This window comes from Odontomachus brunneus, unplaced genomic scaffold (assembly GCF_010583005.1).
Source record: "Odontomachus brunneus isolate Ranch 3 - 2012 unplaced genomic scaffold, Obru_v1 Obru_scaffold_176, whole genome shotgun sequence".
Lineage (NCBI taxonomy): Eukaryota > Metazoa > Arthropoda > Insecta > Hymenoptera > Formicidae > Odontomachus > Odontomachus brunneus.
Genome location: NW_022639626.1, coordinates 222,261 through 235,220, shown reverse-complemented (window position 1 = coordinate 235,220; position 12,960 = coordinate 222,261). Strand labels below are relative to the sequence as shown.

The 12,960-nt window shown below is 41.6% G+C and overlaps 1 protein-coding gene across 20 annotated transcripts in view; it reads left to right on the top strand.

The window, feature by feature from the left end:
• The first annotated feature begins 6,476 nt into the window (after positions 1-6,476).
• Positions 6,477-12,960, top strand: part of LOC116851452 (disintegrin and metalloproteinase domain-containing protein 11) — a 43,136-nt gene continuing 36,652 nt past the window's right edge. For 15 of the 20 annotated variants that reach the window (XM_032830873.1, XM_032830862.1, XM_032830865.1 and 12 more), the window contains exon 1: positions 6,478-7,300. In XM_032830873.1, the coding sequence (XP_032686764.1) occupies positions 7,213-7,300 (88 nt within the window). In that variant the 5' untranslated portion in view covers positions 6,478-7,212. Of the gene's footprint in view, positions 7,301-12,960 lie in introns of all 20 variants that reach the window. The other 5 variants (XM_032830866.1, XM_032830855.1, XM_032830856.1 and 2 more) reach the window with 1 other exon arrangement.

Genomic DNA, 12,960 nt, shown 5'->3' with positions numbered 1-12,960 from the left:
GACAACACACACGTAGACACATGTGTCTATGTATATACATATATATACAATTCATATATACGCGCGTGTGTGGGAGTGTGCGTGTGCGTGTCTGATGAGTGCAGTAAGAATGTAAATAATAAAGATCGTATTATACCACGATTACTCACGAGGATCTATAATTGCCAAAGTGTATACTACAAACATACATACATACATACATAAACATATATACATACGCACACACACACCCACATATACATACATGCGTCACATATAGATTACATGATATGAGTTCGATGCACGATAGAGACAATCGCATTATCCTGTGCGATTTTCCAGCGAGCGAATTTTTGCACCACTTTGTTCGTGGATTTTCCGCAAAATAATTTCTAAACGAACTTACGAGTGTTATGAATAAAAATACCAGCTCAATTTTCGATTCTTTCTGGGATCTTTGGATTCTGGCACAATTGGATTATCAGATCTTCAGATCCGCAGTTGCCTGGACTTATTTCGACCTTTAATTCCTCGAATCCTGGAATCCTCCCAAAATTCGAACTTTCGGTATCATTAGACGTCTCTTTGTCCTGTCTCACAGAAGTGATCTAAACTGTCGTCTCAATAATAATCATCGATAAAAAAATTCACCAACAAAAAAACGGTGCAAAATAATTTCCGATATAGAATAATTTCCATCGTAGACATTCCTCATTGGCCCTTTTCTGGGTACGCGTGTCAAGGTGCTCTTTCTCAAGTACCATGGACGCTCCGGTCAGATCCCACGCCACTTATCGTCTCAAGTGTAGCCCTTTACCTCATTCGGAATTAGACGAATAGAGACGTCGGGCTAGGAAAAATATGAAAGTGAAATTTCTCATTCTTTGCGGGTGGAATTACCCAGAAGGAGAGAAAAGAAAGAAAATGTTAAACGTACCACTTCCTTTGGGATAAATATACGCGGTCCTCGTGGGGTCCGACAGGACCTGTCGTTTGCAGAAAGGGTTGATCCTCCCATCACACGCGATCGGTGTGTTTATTTAAAAGGATCGGTTGAGAAGCGCCGCAGGATAATGCCGAGAGAGATTGCTCGATAGTTGAGGAAGAATGTTCCGCGCTAACGTCGAGCTTATAAGGTTACTTAATGTTAGACGGATGTTTTTACACGACTGCCACTTTACATTGACGCAAGGTTATGACTGTTCGTCTCAATGGTCGGTGCATGTGTCTGTCGCCGCCGCATAGTGTACTAATTTTTTGGTCTATAATCTAGAGAAGAACAAAGACGCTCTACCCGATTGTATACGACTATACTGCATTTTCTTCCGTATTCTTTTTTTTTTGGATTATCTGAATCATTTACACTCGACTGAAATTTATAATTCCCGAAACGCACATGTATTCGGGAAAAATTTTGTGTAGAGAAATAGAAAATTAATTATTTTCTGTGAGATGTGAAAAAAAATACAATTTTATTGTTGGAAATTAATAGTATGGGAAATTCGAATTAGTTGCCGCATAAATTACCCAGCAAACACAGAATATAACTATTATATAATATAGAAGTAACACGTAATATAACAAATGTTATACGTTAAAGTTACAGAATTATTAATGTTAAAGTTACAGAATTTTCTTTTATAACTGCAATTTAACTGTATTTTAAAACTGTTATAATTCTCTTACAGGTTATAATTATTTACAGGTTATAATTATATAACACCAACATAACTAAAATATAATATATTATATAACAAGTGTTTATTTGCATTACATCTATGTAGCATTCTTATATCCAGGAAACGGATCATTCGCTAGATGGCTTCCGTTTTCTCGTGTTTTTCTCGTACGTAAAGTATGATGCATTAATTATTAATATATATAAGAACGTTGATCACAAGACGGCACAACTTGTACTAAGGAGTCCACTTTTATAGTAAAGTGAAGAGATACACTTTTTGATTAATGGAAATTACTGTTACAATAGTAATCTCCATTTCCAGTGTCTATTTCCAAATAGTAATTTCCATTTGAATATGTACAGAAAGATGAAAATGAATAAATGAAAATAGCTCAAATAGCATAAAATGCCTGAGAACATACTGGGACACTAGACGTCTAGAATAGCTCTAGGATGATTCTGGAATATCTTGTGTTATTTGGGAGCTAATTAATTTAGAATGGCAAGATACTTTTATGTTACTATCTTTAGTAAAAGTATTTTTGATACGAAATATATAATTATAATATTTTTAGGAGCATACTTTTACAAATTAATTGATATTTGAGTGATAGCTTATAATATCTGCGTACAATTAAATACCTATAATTGCTGGGAAATAATAATTTATATTCCAGCTATATAACATTTCAGCAATATATATAACAGCTATATAACATTTTAGTAACACGTTATATTTTTGTTACATAGTTGCAATATCGTTTGAATGGGAAATTACAATTAACGTGTATATTTCTTGTAACAAACATGTTATATTGCACGTTATATTCCGTTATATTTGATGACGATGTAATTGTTATATTATTGTGTTTGCTGGATAGTGTTCTCTTGTGAAAATTGACACTTGCTTTTCCACAGTGATCAGGAAAAGGCAATGTTCCGAGTATCATCGCGTTTTAAGCTGTTATGTGCACGATGTTAGATGAATGGATTAATAAAGTTCAGAATCGGAGTACTTTTTGCCGGAATTTTTTTACGTAAGTTTAATTAAATGTATCCGTATAAATACAGTGAAGCACGCGAGAAACTATGTGAAATATAATTATGTAAAAGAGAAAGTGGAGAAACTAATAATTAAATATATTATGTCCATACATATTTACACGTGACTAGGTAAAGTATTTTTGTTCTGCTAAAGCAATCTTTACACTGTGCGGCAACTCCGTTTTCCGCCGGCGCGAAAAACAGCGTTTTTCTTCACTATTTTCTCTTCGCCACGGAAAATGCGAAGGCAAACTCTGCGCGCGGCCTGAGTTCCACTGCGAACGCGAGTCTGTTTCTCTCGACTACAGATAAATATAAAGCCAAAATGTACCTACTATACGTAAATAAATAAATAAACGAATAAAAGAATAGGTGGAGGAAAGTGAGGAGGCGACGATTAGGACGCACGATTTTCTTTTCCATTATTAGAAAATAATGATCACTTTATGTTTGCACATGTACGTTATCTGTCTCTTGCTAGAAATTTTTCTATCTACATATGTAATCGTATTTTCGAATGTAATTATGTTTTTTGTCGACATATTGATCTATAATAATATGAGCAATCATCGTTGAGAAATCTGCAATTGAGAATTGGTTTGGAGCAGTTTTAATTATTTTAGAAAATATTTTACTCGCGCATTCTGATTTAATTATCTCAATCATTTATATTTTACTTTATTTTATTCTATTACAAAAATACGCGGATGAGAATTTAAAAATTTTTGTTATAAAATAATTCTTATATCAAAGATTCTCTCATAAATTTTGAGCAAAAATTAACGTACTAAACAAAGTGATAGTACAAGTTATTGCTTCTCGTGTTTTTTAACGATTAGCAGAGTACATTTGACGCTTACGCCAGCGTGTGGAATTTTGTATTATTTTACTCGTCACGTTGTCCGTTATAAATAAGTAATCGTCAGCCAAATCGTCTGCAATGCAGCCAACGCGCCGACCTAAATTTAGACCAACACGTGAATGAATCTTTCACGTGCCTCGATGTTGGCTTCCCATCTTTCGTATAGATCGTCACAATCGATTATAACGCTCATTACAAAAGCTTCATCGCGTGTCACCGCTATTCTGTTATCTCAGATAACGGTACGAGTCACGATTGTCTCGCTGATATATTGACAATAGATTTCTCTTCTTTCTTTCGTTATCACGAAACTTCAACATTTGCGGAACGTTGCGCGATATCTTCACAAATTGGAAAAAAGGAAAACAAAAAAACTCGGAACCCCCAAGTTGTTTTATTAAATTGCTCTAATTTCCTGTGAAAATTTTTAATCACAAACTTCTCTTATAGCACCGAGTCTTATGTACACCGTGTCGTTTGGAACTTTTATTTCTTCCGACCTGAAATTTTCTCGGCCTCTAAATAATTTATCCCGGAAAGTCTTGAAGTTTTTATCGAGTTTACTCATCGGGTGGCTAAAACCACACCTCGATAACAATATTGTGCGCGATACTCATTTCACGAACGGATTTGCGGACGCAAAGCAGCTGTCTCAGCTATAAATGACATTAGATTGTTTCCACGAGCTATGCAAGCTGATGTGACGGGTTAAATTTAGAAATGCGACGCCAAGACGGGGATATGTGACAGTCTGTTGAGAAATTGACCAACAGGTAAGACGCTGATGTTTATGCTGACAAATCGCCCAGGAATTCGAATCGAGCGAAAAGACGAAAATCGAATCGTGTTCTATAATGTGGGAGTGACTCTCTCCCTCTTTTCTTCTTTCTCCCTCTCTTTCTCTCTTTCTCTCCTTTAAGATAGAAAATAGTTATGAATCTTAAAAAAGTAGATAAAAGCAACAAACTGCGAATGATACATTTTTATTCCGACCACACTGAAAAATTCATTTATAATAGTTGGGTTAACCAAAATTTGGTTAAAATAGGATCGAACAAATGTTTCGGTTGTGAGGGCCAAAATTTCGTTCTTTCTACCAAAGATTTGATTCTCTAAAACTAAACCTGTTTCATTTTCGTTTAAAAAAAATCAAACATTTGGTTCAAAGTATTAAATATTGGTTCTCACAACCAAAATATTTGTTCCACCTTATTTTAACCAAATTTTGGTTAACTCAATTAAGTGAGTTTTTCAGTGTAGATTCAACGATAATTAAATTATAAATAAATAAGAATAAATCAAAGTTCGATAATTATGAGGTTTCCCGAATATTAAATTAGATAGGCTCTAAATTTTTTGAATTCTAGATAACTTTAACATGAAATTTTTAATTTTACGGACCGTCTAAATATTTGGGCAAGATAGTTCTAGAATTTGTTCGGATTGCTCGAGTCCTGGACGCTCGTGCTTTTTTGCATATCTCGCAGCGTAGTCTAACCCTCGTACTCGCAGTAAAGTCAACTATCTACCTCAGAACGTGGATTCCTTAAATTCTGGGTGGCGCAGATCCTAAATCATTTAGCGGCCGCATATATACATGTGGACCGTTTCGCGTTCCTGAAATTTTTCAAGCCCTCGTTCGGCTCCCTCATTTTTTTCATTCGGCTACCTCGTAACAGCAGCATCCAGGAAGAGAAGGAGTGCCTCTTATCCAGAGCAATCTCTCAAATGCTCTTCACACATATTACTACAGCTTCGTAATAATTTTTTTATTCTTTCACACAATCTCCAACTGATCCACTATCCTCAATATTTCACGTTCCACGCCAACTATCGTCACCTAATCTACCTCTCTCTTCTCTCCTTACCTTCCTACCCTCACGTTCACTCACTTGATTGACACTAATGATCGTGCTATCAATTAGTGGTTTCTTCACCTGCTAAGCGAATTAGAAGATAAAATTTTTACAGTCAATTCCTGCTTCATCATCGATTGGTTTTTACTTCCTACGTTATCCGTTGCGGTATCGCAGTTTAGTGCAGTTTCAGAGCTTGAATATTGTTATCCGTTCGTCTACGTGTCAATTATAACTTGAATTCTCGATGTTCTACAAGAAGCTAACTCCAAAAACATAAGAGGCTTTTTCCTCGTTTCGTTTTCCATCCTCCTCCCATCTTTTCCTTTTTCTTGTTTTTCTTCTTTGCACGCTGCCCGGATTACTGCGAAAGTCTAAGACACCCAGGGGTTATGTACAAAATCTAGAATCCACGCAATCTAGACTCCGGAGTAAGCTCCTTAGCCCTTCGCTTCCTTCAGCTTTGGGTCCCACTGATACTAGATTCCCTGCTTCTCAGCCTCCCCATTTGCTCCATCTTCCACCCACCTTCCTCATCGTATTCACCCTTCACCCTTCACCCGAACCTTCTCCGCATCCACGTCGGCACTCTCCGCGACTCTTCGTCCCGCAACATCCAAACGGCAGGAATAGTATCTCCAAGTCCGCTCGTGTCCCGTGGCAGCTCCCGCCACCTGGTCCAGGATTCGTCCTCTCTCCGTCCTGTCTCACCCTACGTGCTACCCCAGCCAGGGGATTTCGCATCTCGATGCCGCTTCTACCTCCGCGGCGTTGCGAGGAAGCCGCCGGCGCGGCCGGCGCGCGTTATTGATTTGACAGGAATGACGGGAAATGGCGCAGGAATCGATAAGAGGTGGTCCAAGCTGCTGGTGCGCTGTGCGGGGGTGCGCGCGCGCGCGCGAGGAAGAACGCTGGTACAGAGCGAGCAAGCGAGCGAGCGAGTGAGCGAGTGAGCGAGCGGAGAACTGTGTGGGGTTGGTGTAGTAGGTGGAGGGAGATGGCGAGGGTCGAGAGGGCGGCAGCGGGGGCAAAGAGAGGGAGCGGAGAATATTTTCATACTCCAGACTCCCGGCGTAGGTAGAAGATGGCAGCCGAGGCGTGATTCGGTCCGGGCAGTTTCTCTCTTCTGGCCGCGCGCGCGCGAGAGTAGGGCTGCAATCCGCTCCGGGAAGAAGAAGAAACCGCCTTCGGGAAGTGTGTTCACCCTTCGTGGTTCTCCTCGTTGTCGTCGGTCGTGTCCGTGGCTCGGAAACCCGGAAAGAAAACCGCCGGGAGATGATTTGAAGCGAGATAGACGAAGAGAGAGTGAGAGACAAGAGAGAGGAGAGACTGATTGACTGTGACTGGACCGACTGAGACTTGATTTGAGAGGAGAGACAGACAGGGAGAGTGGAAAAAGGGGAAGAGTAAGAGAGATCCGTTCCGCTCGGCTACGCTTCGGTCGTGCGACGTGTCCGTCTCGCTGTTTTTCTGTCGTTTTTTTCGTCGCCGAATATATATCTGTAGTCGCGCGCGCGCGTCTCGTGTCCCGCAGATAACTGTACTATAACGGTATACCAACGTCAGGAGGACCGGCTCTCGTGAGGACCGGACTCTGATCCGCTTTAATCCGCTCCACTCCGATCCGCTCGGTTCCGCGTGCGTCTGATGAGCGAGGAGGTGGTAGACGTCGGTGATTATGCGCGTAATGAGTAATCCTGTAAAGCCCGTCGGGATCGCAGTAGCCGCCATCGCAGTGTTTCACGAGCGTCATGTAATATGGAATTAAACAATGTTGTTAAGACGTAAACATGTTCTGGCTACACTCTGGACTCTTTGTTCTCGTGATTGCCGTAACTGGATTTATTAGCAGCTTAGCCGACACCACGTCCAAGCGAGGTAACGCCTGCCTGTCTACCTACCTGTCTGCCTGCCTGCCTGCCTGCCTGCCTGCCTGCCTGCCTGCCTGCCTGCCTGCCTGCCTGCCTGCCTGTCTACCTGCCTACGTGTCTGCCTGCCTGCCTGTCTACCTACTTGTCTATTTTAGTTTATCTTGTCATCCCGCTTGTTCGGGTTGGTAGCTGTGTGTATTGATGGCTGGAGATTCACGATTGAGTGGAATCGGTCCGATACAGGTCCGGCGAGATCGCGAAGTTGGTGAACGGTTCGGTCCGACCGATTCGAATTCAAGCAACCATATTTGTTGGTCCGGCGAGCTGAGTTTAGCTCGTTTCGATCAGCAGAGGAAGATAGGGTGATCCGATGAGTAGTTCGACATGAGACATAAGGAATTATTTATCGAGTCAACCGGCAGCCATGTCTTTCTGTATGGGTGGCTGGTTGTATGAATGGGTGTATCATTCTGACGCTTGGAAGTATCGCACCTATCTGCTCGCACTTTGCTCGACTATTCTGCAGTACTCCAGTAATATCAAGTAGATAGAATCCGTGGAAGGAAGATTGGATCTGTGAGCGGAGATCCCGACTGGGATTGGTTCTCAAGCATCGTATTATTATTATTCTCGAAACTAGTGTCGTGGCTCATAATCGAACAGATAATCATAATTTTTTTGACCCGCGCAGAGAACGTGTGCCAAATCTAATGAATAGTTTAACTGGTCCAAGTGATTCATTGGGTAGCTATGTCTTGCTCGTTCTGTAATGGGCTGGTGTAATTTCGCCCAGTGTGAGGGACTAGTGATTTGATTCATAATTTGACGGTAGTGCGAATTATTTCTCCTGTAACCGTGATGTCAATCTGGATAGCACGGTGCAATCATGTTGAGCGGCGTGGTCGGCGGTTCGCTAAACACTTCTGTCGTTGAATTACTCATCGAATCACCGTGCGTGTTTGTTTGCCCGTTTAAATAGCTCGTTAGTTTTAATTGCTTGATTATATGCTTTCGATATTTTTACATTTCATCTCGACTGTAAATTTCTCTAAATTCTTGAATCTCTGGAATCTATAAACCACAGGTTTAGGTTCTTTGAGTTGCGACTTCTTCGATTTTATGCATTAGCTTTCAGTTTCCCCTGTATCGGGTATATTTTAAGCTTCGGGTTTCTCGAATCTGAACTGGTTTTGATCTTTGATCCCTTGAATTATGGATTCCATTTGAAGGCCGTGGCTTCTTTTTAGCGTCAAAGAGCCTAAGATGATGGATTGATGGACCCGGGAATTTGAGGAATTCACGCGATTCGGGCATCTATAATTTAAATAACTCGATAGAGATTAGGTATACCTAATAGAAGCATTATAGAGTCATCAATATGCCAGGATTAAAAAATCTGGACAATTTAAGGTCTAAAATCCTAGACGACTAAGACTCAAGAAATCCAAGATTTAGAATCTGAGAAGCTCGATATTCAATAACGATGTTTGAAAAAGAGAAAAATGGGAAAGTTTAAGCTATTAGAAATTTCAATCTAAAATCCAAGGAATCGGGCGGACCGCTCGATCGAGATCCTTGTTCTTAAGACACTGCAGAGCTTGCGTTCTCTCTGCATCCTCCATCAAGGGTGAGCACCCTATCGCGGTGCAACCCTCGACCTCTTAAATTATTGAGTTAAATTCTTACATCTTCGGCTCCTCTCGGATTTTGAAATCTTTATAATCTAAGGTACTTAGATTCACAAACTCTTCCGTTCTCGATTTTCTGCACTCGCGAATTCTTGCATTTTGTACTTTTCACTTCATCGAATTTTGATAATTTTAATTTCTCGGATCCATGAATCTTAATGTTCTCGAGTCCTTGGATCCTCCAATCCTCGTGTTGAATCTTGACCTCTCGGGTTAGACACGTCAGTTTCCTCATATTTCGCGTCTCTTATTAGATCTCCCCTCTTAAAGCCCTCTATATCCCATAATCTACCGATTAATTATCAGGGCACATGTGTGTTCGCGGCGAATATTTGCTTGTTGACAGTCCTTTATCACTATTCTGCATGATATATCTCTCTATCCTTTCTCCTCTCTCTCTCTCTCTCTCTCTCTCTCTCTCTCTCTCTTGTTACATATACATTTTGTTTTTATGGCAAAATATAGACAAATTAATAAAGATCAATGCAAATATTGACATAAAATAACGTAATTCAGCATAACTCATGGCCAGTAAATGATGAATGTTTCACGTTGCAATGAGGAAGAAAAAAGAAACACAGACGCGTATGCTCGTTCGTTGATATTTAATACAAACATCCCGGCGTATTCGGTTTTTTGAGAAATTACCCGGCGTTAGCTCATGCGGCATATAATATCCGCAATAAGCCTGCCGCCTCGTTACCATTGTACAAGAAGCATCTTATTAATCCTGCTAATTTCTGCAGAATAAAAAGCGCTAACCGCGTGGCGCGCCTCGTAAATTCCGCGGACTCGCGCGTTTCGGTATTCGTCGGCGGAAAATGCGAATATAGATCAGCGGAACGACGGTGCTTACGAGCGTATGGCACGCGGATTTTCCGCAACGGCCGGGAAAACGCGACGTCGGGCGTCGGAATGTGCGTAATCGTTACGTACATTTCCGTCGGTCTTCAAATCCTGCCTCTGCATTATTCATAATGTTATCGCGCGGAATTACTCCGCGCGAGAGCGCTCGCTTTGCATGTCGCGCGATCCGCCGCCGCCGCCGCCACCGCTGCTGCCGCCGCCACTGTCGCCGCCGCCGCCGCCGCCGCCCATCGCGTAAAACTGCGAGCACGCGAATGTGCGCTTTGCACATGCATCATCGCATGTAGTCGCTTATCGTGCCGTCGATTTCCCCAACGTCGACGACGGTGACGGCAATGACGATGCATCGCATCCTTTAATAGACGGATATTCGTGTCGCTTCGCGTTGGAACGCGAAATTTTCGGGAAATTTTCGGGAAATTAGGGAAAGGCTCTTCTCTATTTACAACACTGGAGCTTCCTCGCTTTTATCACACACGAAACATTAATGCACACGATGTTGACCGAACGCATCGTTTTGGAGCGCTATGAAACTTTAATCGGCTAGACTTTTCCTGCCGACAGAATTTTTCGCAAAGAGGGAAAGAGAGGGCGGGAAAGGGAGGAAATGATGGATTTTTATAGTTACGCAGTTTTAATGACGCGCCATTTGTTTGCCTCCGCGTCGTTGGAACATCTTAGTAAAATATCTGTCCGGTGTCAACTATATTTGCGCGTGTAAATTATTTTTAAAGGTCGGACCACTTCAGCACGGGAGACAGTCATAAAATATTTATAAGCTCCTTAGAAAGTAATTTCGAAAATATGCAGTTTCTTCCGCGCGGTCACCAATAAATATTTTAATGACAGCTTCAATGCTTTCTTACACGATCAGAAGGAGAGGGTGCGCGATAAATTGAAAAATAACGACGCTCTCGTTGGTAAGGTTTTTTTCTCGTAAGTCTAAACTACTTGAAATCGGGAAAATAACGAGAATGCTGTCAACGGATAACGCATTGCTAAGTCAATTCAGAGCGAAATTCCATCGCGAGAAAATTTTCTTTTGTGTCTAAGTTATAAAGTCACTTGACGCGAAAACTGCACAAAATTTGCACAGCGCGATGACGCGTAGTTAGATTGTCGTTTTAAGGAAAGATCGATATCGAATCGTTTCGTGGAAGCCGCAAGTGCGACACTCGGACGGTACGCGTTTATATCCACAACATATTTCCATAATCGTAAAATGTAAGCCCCGGCTATCTCGCGATGTGGCGCGTCGATGAAAAATACACAAGTAGTCACAGTCATGTTACACGATATTCATCAGCGGTCATTGAAAAATGTCACATGTGCAAGTGATATCATCCTTCTCCTTTTATTTTACAAATATACGGTGGCGAGCGCATTACGATTAATTGACCACACAATGGAATAATAATCGCAAAACATTTCCCGGATAGTCGGTGAAATATTCTCGACACTAAATACTTCCGTGTAACAGCACGTTTCCCGGCAGATAAAATTCCCGGACAAGATAAATATTTTCGCGATATAATTAATCGTCGTTAAATATAATATTTGTATATTTGTATATTGTCATATACGGGATCTGTCGTCGACAGTAAAATAACGTTGCTTACGACGAAAGGGTTGTACGTGAGCAAGAGGTGGTGGTGATAGAGGGGCAAATATTTTGTTTACCCATTGTACGTGGAATCAATCAACTTGTATCCTGCAATTAATCAAGGACATGGGACGGGAAGACGGCTCGTCGACGAATTTCCTCGAGCAAGACTCACGAGATTGAAATGGCAGTGTGCCAGTTCTAACTTATTAGCTTTTAATACGTGAACCCACGGCCGATTTTGCAGCTCGTGAAATAGGACGACGGATCCTCGAAATCTTTGAGTAATAAGCGAAAAATTTAATGCCAGACTTATCGTCGGTTCATTGCGGGCTCGAGAAAACTGCAAAATTAAACGCACCGAATTCTAAGGAAGAGAAGCCACTATTCTTCTTTTTTTTTCATGTGTGGAGACACAAATATGAGTACTTTATTTAATAAGAACAGTCAGACAACTGATGTAATATTAATGAGCATTAGGGAGCATTAGGGAACAGAAGAAGGGATGAGTGAGCTTGGCGGACGTTAACACGATGAAGAAGACGTAGTCACTGGTCGAGTGGTTGCATATCCACTCGTTTAAGCACTCACATGTATCTCCTCGTTTAACCACTTTCCCAGTGACTGCGTTTACATCGTACCATCACCCACGACTTCCGCTCGTCTACATGAGGAGGGATGATATCACTCGACTGTAGCATTTTTCGCCACATGTATATGTGTGTGCGTGTATTTGTGCGACATAATATAACTTAGTATACAATTCAGAAAATTATTATTTAGTTATAATTATAATTCAATACACAATTTTTTAATCAAATAAATATCAACACACGGACGACTTCTCGATATTTACTCGCGACATAAGATCAATCTGTCATTAACGTAATTACGACTGCTGGTTTGCACAGGACGTTCTGTCTGAAACATTCGGTGTTTCATGAAACCACCCCCCGCAGAGACGGGGCGGATAAGCGCGTTTCCACGCATATATATCCAGCATGACGTATTTTCCAAATTTCAACCGGTTGTCCCTTTGCGACGGAGGTACACGGTAGGGGATTAACTGGAACCGCAGGAATAGTGTTAGTATGCCAAGCTACAAATCGATCCGGATTATCGATCGATGCTGCATTGTAGCGGCGGTACGATAAAGGCGCCGCGTTGGTATGAGTGTGTACACAGGCCTGTGCGAAAAGGGCGGTCGATTTCGTATACATATGCATACACACACACATGCATGCACGCACACACATACGTGCGAATGTCCTTCTATTCGTCCGCGTATCTAGCAATCGATCTCTCTCTCTCTCTTCCTCTCTCTCTTCCGCGGTGTCGTAGAGCAGCGATCAACAGGAAATCGCGAAATAACGAGGCAAGTCGACTGCAGAGCGCCTGCAGTGTACATTGACGTATGCGTTGGTAGTGATGACGTAATGAGGGTGGAAACGTGAGAGCGCGAGGGAGAGAGAGAGAGAGAGAGAGAGAGAGAGAGAGAGAGAGAGAGAG